At 48.0% G+C, this 24498-nt stretch overlaps 2 protein-coding genes across 6 annotated transcripts in view; both read right to left on the bottom strand.

Moving 5' to 3' along the window:
• Window positions 1–21997, bottom strand: part of LOC122386848 (GTP-binding protein Rheb homolog) — a 40627-nt gene extending 18630 nt beyond the window's left edge. The window contains exon 1 of the mRNA XM_043376520.1: window positions 21869–21997. The gene's annotated coding sequence lies outside the window, so the exon portion shown is untranslated. The remainder of the gene's footprint in view (window positions 1–21868) is intronic.
• On the bottom strand, window positions 2787–22218 carry LOC122386847 (ubiquilin-4-like). 5 transcript variants are annotated; one of them, XM_043376513.1, is made up of 2 exons: window positions 22177–22218; window positions 2787–5703 (listed from the first exon to the last, which is right to left on the bottom strand). In XM_043376513.1, the coding sequence occupies exon 2, from the start codon at window positions 5655–5657 to the stop codon at window positions 3987–3989; it is 1671 nt and encodes a 556-aa protein (XP_043232448.1). In that variant the 5' UTR covers window positions 5658–5703; window positions 22177–22218; the 3' UTR covers window positions 2787–3986. The 5 variants fall into 5 exon arrangements, with proteins under 5 accessions (XP_043232448.1, XP_043232447.1, XP_043232445.1 ...); XM_043376512.1 differs by lacking the exon at window positions 22177–22218 and adding an exon at window positions 21879–21956; XM_043376510.1 differs by lacking the exon at window positions 22177–22218 and adding an exon at window positions 8653–8912.
• Window positions 22219–24498: the final 2280 nt, after the last annotated feature.

Here is a 24498-nt window from a genome sequence, read left to right as displayed (position 1 = left end):
TCGAATGCGCTTTTCCGCGGCGCTGTAGCTCTATTGGTTCCCGAGTTATGCGTTGGCTTCTTGGAAATTTTCGACATTCGACCTGGAAATCGGCGAAAATTTGCCTTCAATGACCTCTGGTGACCTGACCTTTGACCTGACCAAAAAATTGACCGAAGTGATTTCCTCATTATTTTTGACGCTCTTTCGAACGCCGCCTTCCGCGTATCGCTACGTGGCCCAGGAGCCGAGTTAGAAGGGGGGGTGTTCAAACACCCCCCCCCCCCCCAGCAGGGCGTGGAAATCCAGGACCCCCAGCCGGGCGCGGGTTAACATGGGGTTTTGAGCTGGAATAGCAGTTTCGTAGCTTGAGCTGAGACTAGCACAAATCAGGAGCTTTTACGGCTCAGCGATCACCCTAGACGAAGAAATTCCATTTCTCGTTCCGAAAAGAGTGCCTTGTAGAGGAATGCGTGCCTTGCACAGGAATGCAGCCACGTCATCGTCAGCCAATCAGCGTGCTGCTTACAGCCAATGCAGTATTCGTAGGTTTGAGCTACGCAATATGATTGGTCAATGCGTAATAAGCTTCCGCGTCAAACATTATTTTACATAGAATATAGTTCGCCCTATATTAAAATAAAGAAAATAATTGTTTTTACAAAAAGGTTTTATTTTATTTCATGATTATTTTGAGCATAAAAAATCATAAATCAATAGCAAAATACTGATTTCAGGAAAGTGGACTGTTTCCTGTGGGAGTGTCCCTTTAAAAGCAGACGAGCCCATGCCCGGCATGCTCGTCTGCATGCCGGGCTCGTCTGCTAATCTCGTCTGCTTTTTAGACACTCCCCATTTCCGGTGCAGATGTTCCTTAGCTAGAATAGCTAGAGTAGCTAGAATTGCCTATTTTGCAGCATTTTCCTTATCCCGCGTCATTCTAAACGTATAACCCTGCGTGTGCATTGTGCAACTTCACCTGACAACTTTTATGCATAAAAGAAAATGGAAAAGTGTAGTCCAGAGGGCAAAAACTAAAAATACCCGGGAAAAATGTTTTTGTCATAACTTTTGACTCAAGAGAGCAACGATATTGATTTTGGCAGCGTCGTGTTTCTCTCGTCGACTCAGACGCCGAGACGCGTCGGATGAACTATAAATTGACATTAAACAGACATTTTGAAAAGTTGACCTTAGGTCAAGGTCATGACCTGGCCGGAAACGGTCATGTTGCATACAGTTGATCCGTATAGTCGACCTGAACACATCTGAGGTGTTTCATCGCTCTAACATGCGTCCATTAGAAGTTATTAGCGAAAGGCGACCCCCAGTTGTGACCTGAGATGACCTCAGATATAAGGAAGTGACGTGTTGCCATTTTCCCACCGTTCCCATGCTTCTATCCTCAGGATACGGAAACAGGGGCGCGGGAACTACTTTCCGACTGGGGGGCACACCATAATAGAGATTAACCTAGGGTACCCCCAAATCTAGTTTTCTCACCGGTTTTAGGCCACTTATTTTTCACCCCTCGGCTTTTTCAACAAAAAAAGAAAACATTTGCAAAAAAAGTGTGGTATTCCGTCTCAAAGCTGTGGGGGCACCGCCCCCACGGCCCCAGAGTTGGGGGGGGGGCAAGCTGCCCCCACTGCCCCCCCGGCTCCCGCGCCTATGTACGGAAATCCTTCTCCACGCCGGCGCCGCAAGCCCCTCGGCCCTCCGGGCTGGACAGGCAACTTTATCTCATGCGGGCTGCTCCCTTGGAGCGGCACCGCTGCTCCCGAGGGAGCGCACCCCGTAGCCGGGTGTAGTGAGTACCTTGGGGCTGGTCGGCCTGTCCTTCGGGATGGGCTCAGCCCCGGTGACTCACTAGGGTACCTGCCCAGACCAATGTCTCCCCCTAATTCCTATCATCCTTCCGGCTCTGAAATGGTCTAATTGGACCGAAAGGGCCTAACCCAACAAAACAAACAAACAAATGCAATTTTCCAGTTCAGTGTGTCATGCTGACTTGTTATAAGGTGCTTTGAAGTGTTTAGAATGGCGTCCGTCCAGAAGAGACGTATTTCAGTTTTCCTCCACTGACTTAGAATTGGGAGGTCGCAAAATTGACTTGACCTTAGGTCACCGATATTGAAATTCCGAGATATACATTTTGTACAGACTGCTGGCCTGATCAATCGGCGAAAGTTTCAAAGTGATCAGCCACTCGGTGTTCCTCAGACAGACATTGAAACCTTTTAGTTGAGGTCACTCAAAGTGACGTGGTGACCTGACCATGACCTATGTGTAAAATTCTCACATGTGCGGAAAAGATGCAGGAACAGGTGTGCCAAAAACCGCAGGGGGGCAATGCTCAAACCATATCCCCCCCTCCCGGCCCGGCGCGGGATATGATTTGTCAACGCGTTATAAGCTTCACCTCTGCAAACACTAATTAGTCTCAACCAAAGACGGAAAGTAGTTCTTCCTATACGAAATATTCAAAAAAATAAATAATTCAGTAAACTTAATTTACTTTCTTTTCTGATCATTTTAAGCATAAAATTCACATAACTGTAGCAACTATTTCGAGGGACGTGGAAATTTTCATCCCGTATGTCACGTGCCGGTCACAAGGCAGAAGTCAAGTTACTTTCAGCTCAAGAAAATTTTAAGCTCTATCGCAATCGCCAAAAGGAAACAATTACTAGCAGTCAGTGCTGTGTACATTGTGCATTCCCCAGATGTAGCGCCGCCCACCCTCGTTTCCGGATCGGCGGATCCGCCAACGATCCCATTCCCATGAAGAATTGTAACACCAGATCTCTGTATGTATGCCATTTGTATTGACCAAAGACACGGAACTGTCGTTCGTCGTCCATACAAGGCGAACCTGTACTGTCGGTGGCCGGTGCCCCTCAGAACCGCTCGCCGACCCGATTGGGGCCACTAGCGGTCAGCCGTCATCGGCACTAAGAACTTACGTACAGGAGCCAGCGTGTAAAGACACACTTCAGAGGACCGCTGAAGTGTAACAGTTCACGGCATATTCACGGTTCACCATTCAACCAGTGGCTTTACGTCTCAATCACATCGGCGCATGTTGTAGCGCGTACGTAGGCGACAAGATACAGTGCCAGTGTCAGTTAGAAGATAATGCGCGCCAAGAAAGGAAAAATGCAGCCTCGCAATTTCAACCACAGATCAATAACACCCGTTCATCAAAAACTTTGCATCAATTTCCTGTGAGCAAATGCTCGCATTCCATATTTCAGAACACCAACACATTGACACCAGTAAGAAGCCGAACACACTAACCAGAACCATAAACGACACACACCACATAGATATAACTTTACCTGCCTACTGATATTCATAAACAAACAAGGAATAAATGCGAAAGATAAGCCATGAATGTATTCTAGCTGTCTTGATTATCAACTATACCGAAAATGTTAACGAATGCATCATTTTCGCACTTCAATGGCCAAGAAGCATTTAAATTCAAAGAGCGTGAGCTATGTCACGTGACAGAGTTAAGCATACAGGATCGCCGCTATCAGTTGGGGTATAAAGATATTGCGTCGCACCTACAAATCCTTTTATTTTCCAGTTTATGTCGCTCATATGTTTAAACGATCCTCAGTTGTCCGTTAAATGGGTACCTGCGCTCCATGCTTTACTACTATGAACGCTTCAACAATGTTTACTGAAGAAGTGTGGAAAGCCGTATTCTGTTCCTGCCCGTTGACAGGGTACATCGGAGCTATCTAAAGCACAAATCCGATACCACATGGATAACCAATGCCACCGACGATACACTGTCGCTAGATCACGCCTGAATCAAACGATTAAAATTAATCCGAATAATCACACATTGGTTACCGACCGCGGAACTGAACAGTGGATCCCGTTTCGGTAGAAGGCTCCTCGCCGACTCTTGTCATCGTCCAAAATTACACCACTGGTCGGCATCGGCCCGCCGAGTGGTCTGCGAGACGATGACGGATGACGACAACGTGTTTTCAGCTCGACTGGGACGGCGGGGCACCGCCACCGCCGTTCCCTCCGCTGCCTCCGCCCAATAGCCGCTCCACGGCTGCGTTCACATCGCCAAAAGTGGCAACCAGGGCACGGACGTTGGCTTCACGGTTAACAAAGCCCATCGCAGCTAGCTGCTGCAACTGAGATCGGAAACGTTCCTCGGGAGGCGGCGCCCCAGCTCCACCAAGTCCCACCTGACCCATCATGCGAGCCATGAATTGGGAGAGTTGATCGCTGCCGGTTGGAGGCGCCTGGGTATTCTGTGAGGCAGGCGACGTCGGAGATGCCTGTGTGGTTGTCGTGGTTGATGGGGGTGTTGTGCCCATACCCATCGAACTGAAAAGCCCTGGCGAGGTCTGCTGCAGAGTGCTCAGACCCTGTTGCACCTGCTGGATAGCTTGAAGTGCCTCTGGATTTGTCAATAGTTGCTGCATTTCTGGGTTCTGCATCTGCTGAAGGAAAGTGGGCAGCATGGAGGTCACCTGACGCTGGAGTTGCTCATTTCCGGCGAGCAGCGGGTTGTTGGCGATAACCGATCTCGCCAGCTGTGGATCGGACGCCAGAGACTGTAGCATCGGCTGCATGTAAGGAGCATTCAGCATGTTCTGAAGTGCCTGGGGATTCCCTGCCATCTGCCGCATTAGTCCTTGCATTCCGGACGCGCCGAGGCCTGCTGACGGCGTCGTCGTGCCGTCAGCAGGACGAGGGGCCGCCGAAGGCGCAGATGTAGTCGGCGGAGCCCACGGGTTCGGCAGTGGCTCGCTGCTGGGGGCGCCAGCTGGCGTCGAACCAGTTCCTGAGCCAGAACCAGCATCGGTCGATGCCGGGTTGTTGAAGGGATTGCTTGTCATCTCCTGGGCGGCGTCTAGCATGGGCTCTTGAATGTCTCTATAGACGCGTTGCAGTGCGCTGAAACCACCGGGGATAGACTCTAAATTTGACATGGCTCGGTCCTGCTGCCTCACCAGCTCCTGCATCATGGCTGGATTGCGAGCCAGCTCCATCGTCTGCCGCAGCAACTCCGGATTGTTGAGCATATGCGTGATCTCCGGGTTACGCTCCATCAGCTGCTGCATTTGCGGATTCGACTGCATCAACTGGCGCATAACGTCGGGATTGCTCATCATGTTTTGCACCATAGGATTATCCATCATTTGCTGAAGCATCTCTGGATTACGAAGCATCTCCTGCTGCATGCTTCTTTGCAGCTCTTGGAAGCTGGCCGAGCCCATGCCCAAATTGGAGAGGCCAGGCAGCCCACCAAATGTGCCGAGACCTAGTCCCCCCGCAGCGCTACTGGTGGCTGGCGGTGGGCCGGCCGCTGACTCACTGGCCGCAGGCGAATCCCCCGCTGTCGCCGGCGTTTCCGCAGGCTTGGGGTTCTTGATAACGAGATGCACAGTCTGCCCGTCTTTGACCTTGTGAGTTGCCAATGTCTCATGGTCTTTCATAATCTTCCCGGCATAGATAAGGCAGAGTTGTGCAGAGACGGCCTTGAAGCCCTCCGCTATTTGTTTCTTGAAGTCTGCTATGAGACAGTCAGGCGCCACAGTAAATGTTTGTTTTTCCTTTGGAGTCTTTACTGTAACTGATATAGCCACTTGATTTGCGCTTTGGTCTTCCACATTTCTCGGTTCTGATCCGCTAGCCATTGAGAAGACTTGCAGCCCTTTCTTTTAGTCACTTCTGAACCAACCACTGCAAGAAAGAGAGACACAATCATCATAAATGATAACTAAACGCTACAACTAATGGCTGGACAGCAGTACAGCTAAATGCTTACTGCCTCACGGTTCGTCGGAAAATCATTTCACTCACAAAAGAAACGAAATGACCACTCGAAACCTTACAGTGACCTGATTCCAAAAATGTAACTTTTTATTGAAATCGTTCGATGGCCTTAAAAAAAAAATGCGTTTTTGTAAAAACGTACTAATTTTTATTCATCGAGCTGTCAAGAACATTCTTGAAATCATTAGCGTGTTTTTCGTTTTCCAGTGAAAGCTGAGTGTCAAAAGAACAATATGTAGCGAAAAAATAATGTCAAATATTAATATGCGTCTCTCACAGCCAGCAACAAGGCGCAATCACACAACTCAGTGTCACGATGGATCAAAGTAAGCCACACAAAAGCGTAAAATCATCCTTATCGACTCGCAGACCCGGCGCTCTCGGCTGTCTGACGGGGCACGGAAGGGACGTTTGGCTGTCGCCCTACTAAACGGACGTCATACCTATTTGTTCGTTAAACGCTTCAAGTCGGTACTAAAGTTGTACAGGATACCTGAGAGGAAGATTCATTGCTCTTTCATTTTCACATCATGCATGAATTTGCATTAGTTTATGTCTTCTTTGCTCAATTCAGCTAGGCATTATGCCCAGACAAGGAAAGTTGGCCGCGCTGAGCTGTCAGAGGTTGTACCGGCCTCAGCTGGGCTGGAGTGGGGGTAGCGCCCGGCGGGGCGGGGCTAGCTTTTGACCGGTCGCAAAGCCGAACAGCTGTCACTGGTACAGCCTCTGACAGTGAAACCCGCAAACTTTTATGGTATGTTGGTGGGACTTGCAAAGCTGAGCCACCGACTGGCGACTACCACACGAGACCAAAAGAAAAAAAGTTATCATCGAAGGGCTTGTTTATCCCCACATCACTGTCCACATACTGTCTGACCGTTTGGGGCGGCTGCACCAAAGCCCAAAAGTATAGGATCAGTCACCGTGATAGGATCCAGAAAGTTCTAAATTTTGGTGCCAGGATCATCACCGGACTAAAGAGGTCTAAATGTGACTTAGCGGCACTCTGTCGGATTCTGGGGTAACCTGAGTCGCCTGAGCACCTGCGCGCAATGATTATGTCCCGTTCGGAGGTGTCAGACAGGACCACGCGGGGATCGGAGAGTATGGTGCTGCAAACTCCACGCGTGCCTGAGCCCTGTTCGGGCAGCGCATCCTATTGTAAAATTTTGCACCACGCATGCGCAGTTGGGGTCTCTCGGGTGCCAAGCTCCGCCCTTCGGCGTATGACGTCACACGTGTGACGTAGGCTCGCGCAAAATCTTTCAGTTTTGCGCAAGAAGAAAATAGTAGCTGCAGGAGGCGAAAGTGGCGCGGATTTAAGTTTACCCTCATATATTTCTTATTGTAAGTGGTTAGTATGGTGTTGTTTTGATATCATTATCTTTCTTTTCAGTGGCACATTGCTATTAACCACATTTGAACGCAGTTTACTTAGTAACTGAACGAAACACACCAGTCCATCCGCGCCACGGTTCGCCGCGTGTCGCTTGGCCCTCGGCTTTGCGAACCGGCGGAGACGGGGCGGAGCATGGGCGGAGCCAGGCGGCTGACATCATCGCATGTGTGACTTCACACTCAGCAAAATATTTTGCGCGGACCCGAACAGGGCTCAGGAACCGCCTGCCAACCGAGCTCAGGAGGAGTCGTTTATTGGGTCACCCACGGAGGTGAATCACGAGACATGGGGGAGTAGATGTGCTCAGTTCTATCGCATTGAGCAATTTATAGTGATTTTTTTAAACCATCATTTTCCGTGTTTTATGAACATGTCCACTGTGTTTAACTACTGTAATGACTCTAAAATCGAAAGAGCCACGATGTGGAGATTTTTATGAATAGGTACATACGATTACGATTACGATTAAGATTCCCTGCGCGGACATTGAGCGCAGCGATACGGAGCAAAACATGTATAAGAAAATGTAAGTTAAAGCATGTTATAGGCATGGAGGAGAGAATACTGGAGTGGCAACTCCATGCCTTTAGCATGGGCCGTTAGCGACAGACACGGGCCACCTAGCGGGAGCGGGTCGAAACGCCCCAGCTAGTATCGGCGGGTCGCGGCGGTCGGCTTATAATGGCGGGCTATGGCGTGCAGCGGTTTAGAGAAAAGGGCGTAGGAGGATTATTTTGGGCGCTACGTGTGATTTTTGTACATCAATGAGCAGGAAATTAAACGGAGAAGACAATGGTTACATTCAAGTTCTAGCGACTTTCACAGATTAATCTCAAATCCGGTGCGCGAAGGGCGGTACATCTACAGCTGGAAGTGGAGACGAGGACGGGAAGAACGGGCAGGCGCCGGCTCGTTGAAATTGACATTAAAGGGACTGTCCCACCTTAACATTAGATTTGAGTTGAGATAGCCATCTTGATGGACGTTCTTTGAAAATCAGTGCCGTGAAAACCGTTTCTCCAGCAATTACTTCATCGCAAAGAAATTTGAGTTTGATTTTGACATCTGTGCAAATAAGTGCCACAATGTATTGGTATAGGCACTTAAATCTGATGACGTCATCAGGCTTTCGAACGTCCGTTAAATGTTTGACTAAAACGTTTTGTAGCACGCGGTGGTATATGCTGCGTTGCGCGCAACAAATGCCGCACTTTTAAATAAAGTCGCTAGGAACAGCGGAGATCCCAAAAAGTAAACAAAAGTAAAAGTCTAATATCTTGAAAACCGGTGAATATTTTTCGGTGAAATTTGGTAGATATTCGTTTTCGCTCTTTCTGAACCGAGCGACATCACTTTCATGCCAATTCATAAACTTTTTTAAAGGTGGGAGGGTCCCTTTAAAACTTACAGATTACACAATATATGGTTATGATCAGTGTCTTTATCAAACTATTTACCTCTTTGTGTCACGCGGAAAGCGGTGGAAGGACTTCTCGGGATTTCTTTGAGACGAGTTGGTGCAGTTGATCGCGCCACACCATGAACGACTTCCTTTCCTTTTTTCCATTTCGATTTCGCTATGTACTTGATATAACCAAATTCTTATACTAAAATTGAAATACCTCACTGTATATTCATAAAACAAAATACTTCAACTCAATCGACATCAACCATCATCGCCGCACCACGCCGCGCAAACAATCTGAAATATTGCTCGATGTAGTCTGTTCATTTTATTCGTCAGCTGGTTACGAGCGCGCTCATTGGTTGAATTACGGACGGTTGGCAACGCTGATTGGCTGAATGGTGTAGTTCTGCTTTCGATAAGAACCTATGAACGGTACTAGCTGGAAGGTGTCTGTCGCAAAAAAAGCGTGAAGTTGCCACTCCAGTATTCTCTCCTCCATGTTATAGGTCTAGCAGAACAATGGACTTTATGCGCAGGTATCCTGAATGGCTTTGATAGCGATATGGATCGTTAAACAAACAAATATGACACTTGTTGAGCAGGACGAGACTCGAACGTTTCTTCCGTGGCCGGTCAGACGGGCCAAGAGCCGGGTCTGCGAGCCGATAAGGGTCATTTCACGCTTCTGTGTGGCTGAAATTGATCCATCGTGACGCTCAGTTGTGTCATTGCGCCTTGTTGCCGGCTGTGAGAGGCGCATGTTAATATTTGAGAATATTTTATTGCTGCATATTGTTCCTTTGGCATTCAGCTTCCACTGGGAAAAACATGCCTATGATTCCAAGAATGTCCTTGACTAAAATTCGATTAAAAAATTATGACGTTTTTATAAAAACGAAATTTTTGAAAAAGGCCAACGTACGATTTTGATAAAAATTACATTTTTGGATTCAGCTCACCGTCAGCTTTCGAATGGTATATTTCGTTTCTTTTGTGGATGAAATGACTTAACGACGAACCGTGACCTGCACATAACATACCATTTTTTAGGTCAGATACAATCCGAAAATTATTTCAATAAGGCAATAATGTATTATAATTACAATATAGTTATCAGCAAAGAATATAGAAATACAATTAAAGTACTCGGCTTTTCCGGAAAAGCGGAGAACTTTAATAATTACAATACGTAAAAAACGCCCTGCTGGCAAGGGCGGCGCCACCGTGGGGGCAGTGGGGGAAAACTGCCCCCACTGGCAGGAGGCCGTGGGGGTAAGACTATGTTTTTGCCCCCACAAAATTTGGCTGATGTTGAAAAGGGAACAGAAGACCGGTGCAACATTCATGATAGACGGTTAATAACATAATAGTACGCCTGTTTTTGACGGTCCCCGTATCAAGTGCATCAGCAGAACGTTCGTTCTCGGACCGTCTGTCGCATATCTCCTACTCCCACTCATGCTCCTCCTACTCTTTTTCATTTGCACCAGAAGGCTGTCCTCGAGCTTGACCTCGAGGAGGTTGAGAGGCAGCTTGTCAAAAGTCGGCCAGAGAAGAGATCACCCTCTTTTGGGAACCCTTAGACTGAGACTGAGCTCAGGGAGGTATGACAAAATGTGATAGGTATGTAGTTATATCCGCGGGTTACCTGGAAATGTATGTGGGTCGCACTAATGGAGCTTATTCTGGTATATCAATCGTGTGTGAGAGAATCGCACATGTACATACGTACTACGGGAAAAAAGAGAACTAGGTACTGACTATTGTTTTGAAGAATACACCATTTTACATCTTGTTTTTTAGTTTTATTTGCTCGCGACCTTAACCCGGCCGGGCCCGGGGGTAATCCCGACCACCGCACCGCAGTGCGCAGCCCGGGGGTAGCCCCTCTCCCCCACCTGTCTAACTCCGTAAATAAGGCAGTTACGGAAACAAAAATGGTAACAGACGAAAGATATCTACGAGAAGATTCTTAAAGCACCTAAACCTTTTGACCTCACGTCAATTTTCAAGGTCAGAAGTCAAGGTCAAAGGCAAAAACCGGTCCTTTTGTAGTGGTCTCAAAGTACGTGTTCCAGAGGACGGCATGGTGCATAAAACCGGCTAAAATGCAGATGTTAAACGAAAGAAGCGAGTCTGGAATTCCCATGATGTGCATAACATTAAAATTCAAGGTCACGGTCCTGCTCAAAATTGACCACAAACTTTGCACTTTTTCTTATACTTTTTCTCTTTCACTTATTCAAGACAGGCATAATAATTAAGACACGTTTTGCCATCCTGAGGCTCTAAGCAAATGCTTTGAGCAAAATGGATGCCAGAATCGTAATCAGCGGCTACGAAATAATCACAAACGACCTTTCATGTGCCAAAGTAAACAAAAGTTCATTCGAGGTCACATGAGGTCAACATAAAACTTGACTTTTTCCAAACAATATATATGTCATTCGACGCGACTCGACGAGACGGATGCGAAGGTACCACTGTCGTAGCTCTAGGACCATCATTTTTGTTGAAGTTATTTGCGAAAAAAACTCAAGTCCCAGCTCGGAGTCGTTGACCTGATCTCTGACCTCAGTTCACCAAAGTTACTTGCGTATTTTTTTCTGGGTGAAATGCTACACAACCGTGCTCGTAATTTGTCTTTATCTCTAAAACTCTATTTTTGGCAGCTGGTTGAAGTTCACGTCTGTGGCGTCGAAGTTTGCCTAGAGAAATCGGCCCTGAGACGTTATCAAGGATGCTAGGTCCAAATTTTTTGCTTCAAAAGATGTCAAGTTAATGGGGGATAAGGTTTCGTCTAAGACAAGTGGGGATAAGACAAGTTTCGTCTTTCTATTCCTAAGCGTTCGTGAGGTATCGCAAATATTCGCCAATGGGAGGCGAAAAACGCTCCCCCCCCCCCCTTTCAGCGCGGGCCCGCGAGGGTTAATGGTTCAGCTCAATACGCATGCATGAAACCTGAAACCATAATAACTTGAATGGCAACATCTAGGGGCAAGGTGTTCATGGATTTTGCAGATCGGCGTATCAGACAACAGTCGGGTCACCTCAAGCTTGCCCCCACTGGCGAAAATTCGTGGCGCCGCCACTGCCTGCTGGTGACGTCAGCTGATCGCCGACCGTTCCTTGGAGAATAGGGGAGAGTGGGGCAAAGCGGCCACCCGGGGCAAAGCGGTCACCCATTGTTTTAGCCGTCCACAGCTGGCGTCAGTTCCAATTTATGGTTTCCGATTATACTTCTCTTCGTGGTCGTTCGAATGAGCCCGACCGGGGTTTCCAGCCCATCGCCATTGTTCGGTGACACACGGAAAAGCATTTCTTGCCAGGTTACCAACAATGTTTACATTTTTTAAATGTTATTTTATTCCATAACCGTTTGGAATTTTTATAGGCGTTCTTGTCCATGCATTACGTGGTCATCGTACATATCTTCAACCAATTTTGTCCCACTAGTACCTGAGCTGGAATATTTTTGTCTCGGACGGTATGCACGGGGCAAAGTGGCCGGGGCAAAGTGGCCAGCCCCCAATTAGCCATAAGTTGTTTCCATCTGGATAAAAATATTATTTATGTTCAAATGTGTCGTCATGCATTCATCTTGGCCACTTTTCGGTTACATAAGTTACCAAATAATGCAACTAAATGTTTTTCCATGAAAATCCTTTCTTTGTTTACCTACAGGTGGGATGATGACAAAGTAAACATCCATTCTTGCTTAAACCTTGTCACCATCAAATACCCTAGTCGTACATGAGGCAACTATTCTGTTTCTCACATCGGGACTTGAGTAGTTGCCGGTGGCCGCTTTGCCCCAGGGTATGGGGCAAAGCGGCCAATATGCATAGGTTAAAAGGTTTGTCAATATCTCCCATATGTGAACGCCTTTGGGAATGAAACGCAGTTGAAATAAAAGACAATTTAATAGGGATCATATTTGTATAGAAAGAATGTTTCCAAGTTTAAAAATCAAGCGTCGGCATCGTAAGAAGCGTTAGGGTGGCCGCTTTGCCCCACTCTCCCCTACCTTACCCAACAGTCACCTCACGGCTCACCCAACAGTCACACTTCTTTCCCGCCCGCGCCCTGCTGGGGGGGGGGGGGGGGGGTGTTTGAACACCCCCTGTGGCTTTTCACGAATATCTCAAAAGCCGTTTTTGGCACACCTTATCAAACATCAATTCTACACATGTTGTGAAAATTTCTGACCAAGGCCATTCAAGGCCAGGTCACCAGGTCACTTGAAGTGACCTCACCTCATAAAAAGTTTCATGGCTGCCATAGCTACACCGAGTAACCGATCGCCGTGAAACTTTCAGCGATTGCTAAGAGCAGTAGCATGTAAAAAATGTATATCTCAGAATTTTGATATCAATGACCTACGGTCAGGTCAATTTTGTGACCTCCCCATTATAAAATGGGAGAAAACTGAAATGCGCCGCTTTTGGACGAAAGCCATTATAAACACTCCCAAGCCCAAACACTGAATTACAAGTAACTTCGACACACTTAACATGAAAATGGTGTCCGTGACCCCTGTTTGGCCCCTGAGGTCATCTCAGGTCACGAGTGGTATATGTTTTTCACAAATAGCTTTTGATAGAGGCATGCTAGAGCGATGAAAACGCCTTAGATGTGTTCAGCTCGACGATACGGATCGACTGATATGCAAAATGACCATTTCCGATCAGGTCATGACCTTGACCTGAGGTCAAATTTTCATGTTGACCTTTCAAGGTCAAGTTACAGTTCATTCGATTCGTCTTGACGAGAGGAACACGATGCCGGTAAAAGTAAACTCGTGCAAGGCTTGGGTCAAAAGTAAATGCAGAAAAAAAACGAAAAAATCGGCTATTTTGGCAGTTTTTGTCCCCTGCAGGCAAAACGGTTGTTAGGTCAAATCTGAGAGAATTACTCAGAAAGGGTGTTAATAGTGCTATCGAATGCGCTTTTCCGCGGCGCTGTAGCTCTATTGGTTCCCGAGTTATGCATTGGCTTCTTGGAAATTGATGACATTCGGCCTGAAAATCCGTGAAATTCTGCCTTCAATGACCTCTGATGACCTGACCTTTGACCTGACAAAAAACCGAAGTGATTTCGTCGTTATTTTTGGCGCTCTTTCGAACGCCGCCTTCCGCGTATAACCGCTACGTGGCCCAGGGGCCGAGTTAGAAGGGGGTGGTGTTCAAACCCCCCCCCCCCCCCCCAGCAGGGCGTGGAAATCCAGGACCCCCACCGGGGCGCGGGTTAACACAAGGTATATTGAATTAGGTCTTCAACATTCCCCCGAAAGTCCTTGGATAGGTGTAGAGAGACGAGGTAGCAAAAGTACATTACCAGGGGCGTCGCCACGGATTCTTTATGTGGAAGGAGGGGGAGGGGGTGATATGGGCAACTAAAAACACAAAAGTAGGTGGGTAGCTGTTTTCGTAATTTTTCAGGCCGATGCATTATCTGCAGACATGTGCATGGATCCGAGTGATGGATCTATGATCTGAGTAGATCTCGAAGCAAAGTACAGGTTGGGATATATGACCCCACCGGATCCGGCGTAAAAAATACATATTGGATCTATGATCTCATATGATCTGACGATAAATTAAGAACATGGATCTATGATCTGAGAGGATCCCACCATGCACCACATTTGAAACCATGTTTTAACCCTCGCCCGCACATGCCATTTTCCCATCCTAGAACGCACATGGGGGGGGGGGAGGGTTGCCACTTGCCACCCCCCGCGCCATTTCGTTCCTGTTGGAGATAGACGCGGTACAGACCAAAAAGATTCTTTGGGAAGAGACGAATCCAATGATACCCAGTTTTACCTTCTCAGGTCAGTCATTGACCTTCCAGGTCAGGTCAAACTAAAAAATGTTGCTGTTTTGGGTCACCGTTGGATATCAAGTGCGCTGCTTAGCATATACCGATGACGATGCCGTTTTCTGGTGCCAAGCCAGCTAGAACCTCTTTGTAACACTACGCGACCAGATTTTTGCTGCTGAAGTCATTTCAGGTCAAGTTAGGTCAAGGTCAATGATATGTGTTTGTATGTTTGTGTGTGTCTGTGTGTATACTGATGTGTGCACCGACTACCGAGTGTTTATGTGTCCATATTACATGAAATCATGATCTGAGAAACTTTTACCAAAAATGCAGTCAAAAAACTTCACGAAAAGTAAATTACGCTTGCCTAAAACGCAATTATTTTAGATGACCTAGGTTGACCTTGACCCTGACCTTGACATCTGTACATCGTCGAACAACATGTTCCATGATGAGTGGGAGGTAAGACTGGCAAAAAAGGCCGAAATCAAGGTATCAAAAGCTCACAAGGTCCATAGCCAACGGAAGATGTTGAGAATTAGTCATTTGGGTCATGACATGACCTGAAAAATACGGTCATATCTCCGAAACCAAAAACCACAGAAACTTGAAATTTTCAGTGGACATCAAGAAAGGATAGAGGAGCAGCTATACCAAAAATCAGACTTCTTGCTCTAAAAATGTTGAGTGCAGAGCAGAAAGACTACCTGGGGGGTGGCAACCACCCCCCCCCCCCATGTGCGGGCGAGGGTTAACCCTCGCCGGACCGATTGGTTTTCTACATACGCGCCGGCCGAGGGGGGGGGGGGGCGGGGCGGGTACGGACCACCCCTCGCCGTTTCGCCCCTGGTGGAGCTAGCGCGTCGCGGAAAAAAACGAGCGTGTGCGCCGTTACGAGACGCAGAGATTGGTACACGATTTAAAGGTCCTAGGTCAACCGGTGACCTCTGAGGTCAGGTCAAGTGCCCCAAGGTACGGTTCAGTTTTTGGTGAATAACTTCGCAAAAAAACGGCCGCAGAGCCGCGATTTTGGCAGCATCGTGTTCGCCTCGCTCAGGCGCGTCGAATGATATACTTTTTGTTCGGGTCAGGTCAACTTGGGGTGTTGACCTCAGGTCAAGGTCAGGTCAGCACCCCCAGGTCACGAAGTTGGTCGAAAGAGGTCATGTCGCATATCATTCGATTCGGCAGGTCTTCCTGAGTCCATTGGTGGCTTTTCCGACTCGCTAGCTCAATTTGATCAAGAGTTATTGACGAAAAACTAGAATGACCTTGATGACGTCATAAATGACGTCACGCAAGGTCAACATTGCAAAAGTGACGCATCTAACCTTGCAAGGAGTGCATCAAATCACGATTATGTGTGCTTGAGATAGTTGGAGATCGTTCCCGGCGCCAGAATAGCAGTTTTCATTTTTCCCCATTGACTTATAATTGTGAGGTCACGAAAATGACCTGACCTCATATGACCTTTAGGAAAAATCCGAGATATACAAGTTGTGAGACTCATAATGGATACTAGATCCTGCAAGTTTCATTTCCCTGTGACATCTCCTCTGGCAGTGAGGGCGTTGCGATGTTGCGACATCTGAAGACCGTGCAGAGGTTCACTTATGATGTCATAGGTCAGTGACCTGACCTGACCCAAAAATGCGGTTGGTGTCAAAAGATCCGGCTTGAATCAAAGGTCAGGTATGCCAAGTTTCAGCTCTCTATCGCCAGCGTGTTCGGAGCTATCGCGAAAAAAACCCTATGGGGGGGGGGGGCGGCACCCGCTCCCCCCCCCCCCCACCTCGGCCGGCGAGGGCTAAAGGGTTTCTATGCCAATAACTAATAAGTGACACAAAACTATGGATTATGACGTGCGATCACATAAAATCACTAAAATAGAACGTCTGTGAGCTGATAGTGTTTTTCTGGGATATATGTGTTGACAAAAAATAAGTGAGGATCTATGATCTCACTGGATCTCAAGCAAAAAACGAAACTCGGATATGTGATTCCTATGGATCTCTCGATAAATTACAGAGCTGGATCTATGATCCCATTGGATCCGAGATCAGGATCCGTGGGATCAGATCCCAAATCCAGATCCCAAATCCATTTTCTCGGATCCATGCACATGTCTGATTATCTGTAGGTATACTTAACCCGCGCCCCACTGGGGTCTGCGTATAACACGCCCTACTGGGGGGGGGGGCTCTCCATAGCCCCCCCCCCTCCTAACTCCAAAACTACTGGGCCGATCGTCAAAATTCAAACGGCGTCTGATAGCCCCGGAAAAACTGTCGAGCGAAACGTAATTTCATTGACCTCGAGGTCACCGATGACGTCACGGGTCAGGTCAAAGTAAAAATTAGCATTTCGGCTTGTTCACATTTTGGGCTCTGGCCGCCGTCTTACAAGTCAGATCAGGCTCATTTTTGGTTTACACACTCTTGAATAGATGCTCTAGATACCTTGAGGGTACCAAACTTGTACTTTGATTTTCAGGTCAGGGTCATGTCATCACAGGTCACGGAAATATTATATCATGCGTCGGTCACGTGACACATGTTTTATGGTCCATTTAGGCCATAGATTTCGAATGTGATGTCGTCTGTGTCATTCGAGGTCATTTTGAGTCGAATTTAGCTTAGGTCAGGTCACTTTCAGGTCAAAAGAAGTCAAATTTTGAAGTTAAATTTTTCAACAAAAAAGGTGTCTATTGGATGCAGTTTGAGCTCAGGAACACGATGGTGCTATTTATATTGGTGTACAATGTCAAATACGTACTGAAAAATTGATTTGAAAAATTAATAATCCTGATTTGTTTTTTGCAATAATGCGTATAACTTGGCCATTTTTGAAGATATTTAGCTAAAATTTGCTAGAGTTAGTCATAAGCATGCGCTCTGTCACATATATTCCGGTTTTTTCGAAAAGTCAAAAACTTTTTGAAAAAATATAAATACATAAATTTTGAATATTATTATATAAAAGTTTCGAAATTTTCAAAATTTTGAAAATCCGAGATAGCAGTTTGATAGCGCGGTCAATTCTGAGTCCTTTCATGCAAAGAAATTGGATCTAGCTTAAAAACTGAGCTCTTGGGAGCGATTGCCGTGGTTCAATGTTTTGCGTCGAAATCGGCCGAACATGACGTCACTCTGACGTCATTTCCGGCCGACCTATGGTAGCTACGAAGTTCAAATTTTAACACAAGGTGTCAAATTGATGCAGCCGAAGGTACTGAAAGTTTGGCGTCGATACGTCAAGTGGTTTGGAAGTTATTGCAGAAAAACGGGAGGGGGGCTACGAATAGCCCCCCCCCCCCCCCAGTGGGGCGCGGGCTAATGGTTAAAGACGGAATTCCTGCACAGTACCACGGAATATATAGTCTACGACATGTCGTAAACTATATATTCCGTGACAGTACCATGGGTTAGGAATGCTTCATCCATGACAGTTACACATCTGAAGTCCGATTCAATTTAAATTTTAACACGGTTGAAGCAAAGCCCCTGGTCTTCTATAAGGGTATAATTGTTGACGTATCAGGGCCTCGGCTAAGGCATTTTGGCTACTGGAGTAAATAATCAAAACGTCGAAGTTGCCCAGGAATGACAAAGGCAACCGAAGTGAAAACACCGTTTGCGAAAGACGCATATTTCGTTCAGTTATATGTAAAATTGTGACAAAAGAAAATCGACGAATGTGGTGAAAATTTACAACCACGTCAGTGTTAGCATTCTAATTCGAACTGTACGAGCTTTTAGCCACCTTTTTGGAAAGTCCCTTTGAAGTTGGTGAGTGGTCCAAGAAATCGGTGTGGGCCCGAAAGTCTTTTGGAGGCCCTCGGAGACCGCCATCGTTCTCGAAGAGCCCTCAAAAGCTGAGGTAGAGGCCCCAGGAGCCCAGGGCCCATGAGACGGTGTATGGGCCTCAAAAGCCTGCGCGGTGTCAGTAAGAGCCAGTTCGTACTTTGTGGGCCCGAAGAAATGGTGTGAAGGCTCTGAAAGCCGGTGCGGAGCCCTAAAATTGCGGCGTTGGGACCCACAAGAGGCCGGCGATGCCTAGAGAGGATACGGCCTCGATACCAGCCTACAGGGTGTCCCAAAATTGATGCGCGGTTGGTGCCGCATGTTATGTTATTGTTGTCCCTCCCGAATGCTGAACAAATGCAATTTTACTGTCTCTGGCACCACTGACACCTTGCTGGTTATACGATCACGTGAACCAAGCGGCTAACCCGACCTCGGCCGGTAGTGGGCATGAGAGGCCACTCTCGTCCAGACAGGCAACGTGGAGAAACTGCATATCACCAAAAGGGAAAAGCCACAAGCTACCGATCCGCTGCCGCGCGGTGGGGATGGTCAAGGACGGTGTGACCCAGGTCCAGGATGCCAGAGAATTGGGCGTCAACTCTGCAACGATTAAACGCTGGATGGACCGCAAACGATCAGGAGAGACAATCAAGAACGGCACAGTTCGAGGGCGGAAGACTACCTTGAGCCGAGTGGCGAAGATCGTGATTTAAAGTCGACCTTTAAAAAACACCATGCAACATAAGCACTGACAAGAAAACTGAACGAGATGCATGGCCCAGCATCCAAATCGAACCTCCACCACCAGTATTTGAAGACTACCTTGAAGCTGAAGTTGCTCTGCCTCAGGATGCAGACCTGGCTTACCGTGGTCCAGAAGTGTAAGCAGCTGGATTTCGCCAAGACCCACAAAAACTGGACCAATCAGGACTGGAGATGCGTCCTTTTCAGTGACGAGGCGCCCTTTGTGCTCTCTAAGTGCCTAACTGCCAGAACGATCGAAATGTGGGCCAACAGCAGCTCTGAGGAGTCTGCTGTCGAGACGGTGAAACATCTGCTGAAGAATCTCATTTGGAGCATGATGAGCAACAGAGGTTCTCTGAGCTTCACGAGGTGCCGCGGGGACAGACCGTGACTGCTGGTTACTAGGTATGTCAGCGAGGTGTTGAAGAAGACTGCTGCCACAAAAGGAAAAAGGAAAATGGTTCAAAAACCAGAGTCAAACTTTTGTCGGAGATGTCCAGGGCCATTTTCAAGCAAGAAAGTGCTCGAGCTTAACACGCCAGGAAGACCCAGGACTGGCGCCGAGCGAGACTCCCAGGCCTCTGGAAGACGGGGACATGGGGGACTGGGACTGGCAATGCAGTCTAGACCTGTCCCCGATCCAAAATATCTGGACGATCGTCAGAAAAGAGCTCGGCAAGCTTCCACCGGCTAGCTCAGAGAAGAAGCTGTTTCAGAAGTTATAAACGGCATGGCGTAGTTTCAAAGAAGAGACTCTTGACAACCTGAAACGTACACGCTAGATTGCAATAGGCCGTGTATGCGACGCGTATTTGGAAATTCCGACCTCGACGAGCGTCTGTAGTAGAAAACCACTACTTTGGTAGGGGAAACTACTGCTGTCTGCTACCATTTGCACTGCATGTGTCGCTACAGTTGCGACATCTATGCACAGCACATACATAGGTATGCGACTGAATGGGGACTATGATAACATATAAATTGTGAAACAAATTGAAGTACTTTACAAGTTATTGAGGATAAAACAACCGCGCATCAATTTCGGGACCCCTTTATATTGCCTCGATGAGCCCTCATAAGGCCTAAAAAGAGGCTTTTGTAAGAGGCTCTCAGAGGCTTTTGCAGGGCCATCAGAGGCCTTATAAAGCCCTCGGAGACAGTTGCGGACCCTCAGACACCAGCATGGTCGATGGAGCCTGGCTGCATTGGGATCTTCAGAGCCCAGAGGCCATTGTGGGCCCATGGAGTCTGTGTCGGGCCTTAGAGGCCGTCGGCGAGGGCCCTCAGAAGCTGTCGAGCCCTCAGGCTGTCATGGGGGTCTGCATGGGCCCTCAGCGGTCGTCATGAGGGCCCTCAAAGACCATCGCAGAGACCTCAAAGGCTAGCATGGCTCCTGGAGTCTGCCTGGGTTGAAGAACTTAAAGGCCATCAAGGGAGCCCTCAGAAGTCAGAGGCCATTGTGGACCTTTGGAGACTGCAATAAGCACTAGTGTCCGTCGTGAGTGTCCTCAGAAGCTGTCATGATGCCCTTAGAAAGCGTCCTGAAGGCCCTCAGAGGTCGTCGTGCTGAGGGCTCTCAGAGGCCTTCATGTGGCTATCTGAGGTGAGCCTGGACGACTCTTGACAGCCCTCATTTGTAGGCAATAGTGGGTCCCAGGAGCCTGCATGAGCTTCATAGTCCATTGTGGAGGCCCTGCCTTCTGGGCCAGCATGGGGCACCAACCTGGTGCGAGGCCCTAAAAGCCTGTGCCGGGGCCCCAGAGACTGGTCATGGCGTGGGGCGCATCTGCAAATGGACTTACGATAGTTTCACATCGGCTCTTGTTTCCCCAGACCCAATCAATATTTCACGTATTTATTCAAAAATATCCAAATGAACTGAGTGGATCCACGGTTATTTGAGGGGAGCTTATAGATTTTTCACTTATTTATTGTTTTTTGTGGAGAGACAAGTTTTCCCACCTTGTGCTTGCAGCTGCACACCCTGCCACCTCCTCTCCTGCCGGCCCTGATTTCTTGCCACAAACGTTTTCAATCGCGCCCGAGATGAACAATGTGCGTTCATTTCGAGGAAGCTGTTCCTTTTGTGGAAGTTGGGCAGTCGTTATCACTACTGGAGCATTCCTTGAATCTAATGGGGCATTTGCCCCAGTAGTTAACATGTTAGTCAAGGGCCAAGGCCCTGGCTGGACGTATGCCACCAATCTGATCAGCAATACATACATAATACATACATACATGCCCACTGGGGTGCGTTATTAATTTTTTGGGTATTAGTATATGTTAGGTCAGAGTGGACAATTGTGACGCTGTTGATACAAATATGTAACAGCAAAAAATTTAGGTTTTAGCCTAGGTTAGGTTAGGTTGTAGGTTTGTAGGTTTTAGGTTGGTAGGTTTGTATGTTTTAGGTTGTTAGGTTGTAGGTTTGTAGGTTGTAGGTTGGTAGGTTGTAGGTAAATAGGTAAGGTTAGGTCAGGTTTGATTATGTTTTCTCTTTTATTTCCAAGACATATAAGTATAATTTTTCGATTCAGAATGTCAAATAATGTAAGAATATGAAAACTTTATCTTTGAACAGTCACTTGGACTCAATGTATACTTTTACCATTTTTTTTAGCCGCCTGCCGGAATTTTTTGCTGTAAGACCACTCCACATACGGAGCGTAAAAGTGATGGGCACGTTAGTGGATAGGGCATTACCGTTTACATTCCGTATGTGAAGCGGTCATTAGGCAAAAAAATTTCAGCAGACGGCTATTTTTCCTCTGAACACAGCTAGTATTGGTCAACTCAGTCCCACCCCTGGTCCCACTATATCATTCCCCACATTTCACAATTATAAATCACTAATTCAATCAATTATTGAAGACACATTATGACAAATACCTGCACTGGCCTCCGCAAGACGACAGATTTCTGAATAAATCCAAGAACAAATCCACTGTATGACAAAAATCCACGTATTATTCCTGCATCATCGCCGCGGCCAGTCCGTGTGGGGTGTATATTTGTATGCAGTCCGTTTAACGCGCATAACGCAACACCACGCCACGCCTTGCGAGAAATATGTCTCAAACTATTGCAAAAGTCTCTTTTCAGCGATGCCAAAAAAATACACTTCAAGATTGCTGCGGCACCAGTACATCCAAGGCCCTAAAAATAGTAGGTGCAGCCCTATATATCCTATATATGGCCTTGGGTTCAGCCGGTGCAGTTGGGAAGTTTCTTGTTGAACTGGAGGAGTGGATGCAAAAGTATCGCCGTTTTTCTGTCTTGATCTCTAGGCTGCGATTGGACGGGTGATAATAAATGCCAACTTTAGAATCTTAGCTGCGTTGCGGCATTGGTGGTGATATGCGGCGTGTATGCCGCGTTCTCAGTAAAAGGCGACTACTAAATTGAAGGCATTCGACCGCATTATATTATCTGTTCTCAATGAAATACCTACATTGCATATCTTAGATTAAATGTCAATCACTCTTTTGAAAAGATACTTACCTACATTCATATAACTAAGCTAATAACATCATTCTGACACAGATTTCTATTTTCAGCTTGACAAATTTATTCCTTCATTCTTTCGGCCCAAACAGGCTTTCGATTGTCTGGAAATCGTATGCCAGATCCCGTACCTGCATGCCACCGCATGCGACTGGTGCGTGTAAAGACCGATGTGTGAATTTGAATTGGCTCTCGCATACGATTTCCTGGCTGCCGAAAGAGTTTGTTTCAGTCATAATGCCGACAAACATGGTTGATGGTATGACAATCAGAGGTGTAATTTTATATCTCTTTGTGGAGGCAGATCAGGGACGTATCCAAGGGGGGGGGGCGACGGGGGCGGTCGCCCCCCCCCCCTGGGCCCTGCCGGGCCCCAAAAGCGGGCCCGCTAGGCAGCCCGTGAGCTTTGGGCCAAACCAGGGACAGTTTTGGGCCGGCAGGGCCAAATGGAAGGGCCTGTTCAGAAGAATTTGTTCGAGCCTTCAGGCTTGAGGAAGGGCTCCTATGGCCCTGCCGCCTGCCGGGCCCCAAACGGGTCCCTTACCGGGCGCGAAGGTCCCGCTTTTGAGCTAATTGGCCCTCGAGAGGCTATGAAAAGCGGATCCGAAAACTCCTCTTCCAGGCCCAGTCACAGGGACTGTCCGGGCCCTAGAAGTGGAAGGGCCCGCTGGGAAAGTCTTGCCCAGGCTTTCGGGTCCAAAAAGGGCCCCATGAGGCCTTGCCGGTGCTCCCTGGCCGGGCCCCAAAAGCGGAACGGGTCAAGCCAATGACAATCTGGGGCCCGGGAGGTCTCCGAAAGCGGAAGGGCCCGCTTAGAAGGCCTTGGACCAGGCTTTTGAGCTTGAGTAATGGGTCCTCGGCCTCGACAATGTATCAAGAAAGCGGGCCCAGATATTCACTTCCGGCTCAGTCTCAGGAACAGCTTGTCCTGGCCGGGCCCCAGAAACGGAAGGGCCCGCTGAGAAGGCCTTGCTCAGGCCATCGGGCCCGAGGAACAGGCAACAGCCGATGATGGGCCCCTGTCGACTGACCTCGTGGGGATGCTCCGGTTTACAGTTCTCCAAAGAAAATGAGCTCCAATCCAACAATACATAACTAAACTAAGCTAAACTACTATTTATTATAAGCAAGCATTCTGTACAGAAGGTATCATTTCCAATTCGCATGCTTTTTTTACCTTGTTTCTTCCTTCATTTGAAGCGCATTTGGCAGCTTTTTAATGCATGCTTCTGCAACGTGCAGACGAATGTGACGAAAACTTAACAAACATCCGGAACGTTTGTGAACGGCAAATGGCCTTACCTTCAGTGCCTGGTTGTAATCGTCTCCCCCCACCCCCACCCGCACGTCTGCCTGTCTCGCCCCTCTTGGGCTGTGTGTGTCGTGAGCGGGGTCGTTACGTGCGATTTCTGGCCCCCGCCCTACCCTATCCGGGCTAACCCGTGCCCGGCCCCCCAGCATCTGCTGTGCAGTGGGCGGGCCGGGCCGCCATATGGGGGCCGCCGGCCCGTCCCGCGAACCGCCGCGCCGGTGGCCCGCGGGACTGGCCGGTGGTCAGGGGGCGCCGCTTCGCGTAGATAGCCGCACTGAGATGCGAGGCGGCGCACACTGGGCCAGCGACCCGGAAAAGCGCTAAAAATTATTTGTGATTGAATTGTTGATCTCAGTGACAAGCAAACATGCTAAAAAAGAAGTGGGGCTGCTTAACCCTCGACGGGCCTATTGTCGGACCCCCCCCCCCCTCGGCCGGCCGAGGGGGGGGGGGTTGGTACGACCCCTTTTCGCCGTTTCGCCCCTAATGGAGCTAGAGCCTCGCGGAAAAAAACAAGCGTGTGCGCCGTTGCAAGACGGAACGATTGATACCCGATTTTAAGGTCCCAGGTCAACCGGTAACCTCTAAGGTCAAGTCAAAAAGCCCAAGGTAGGGTTTGGTTTTTGGTAAATAATTTCGCAAAAAATGGCCGCAGAGCAGCGATTTTGGCACCGTCGTGTTCGCCTGGCTCAGGCGCGTCGAA

This window comes from Amphibalanus amphitrite, unplaced genomic scaffold (assembly GCF_019059575.1).
Source record: "Amphibalanus amphitrite isolate SeventyFive unplaced genomic scaffold, NRLGWU_Aamphi_draft 000264F_arrow, whole genome shotgun sequence".
In the NCBI taxonomy this organism is placed as follows: domain Eukaryota; kingdom Metazoa; phylum Arthropoda; class Thecostraca; order Balanomorpha; family Balanidae; genus Amphibalanus; species Amphibalanus amphitrite.
The sequence above is the reverse complement of the archived record's forward strand: the minus strand, read 5'-3'. Positions and strand labels throughout refer to the sequence as shown.

Bases quoted from the DNA above. Each gene is read 5' to 3' on its own strand.
- LOC122386847 (XM_043376513.1), bottom strand. From the start codon at position 5,657: ATGGCTAGCGGATCAGAACCGAGAAATGTGGAAGACCAAAGCGCAAAT.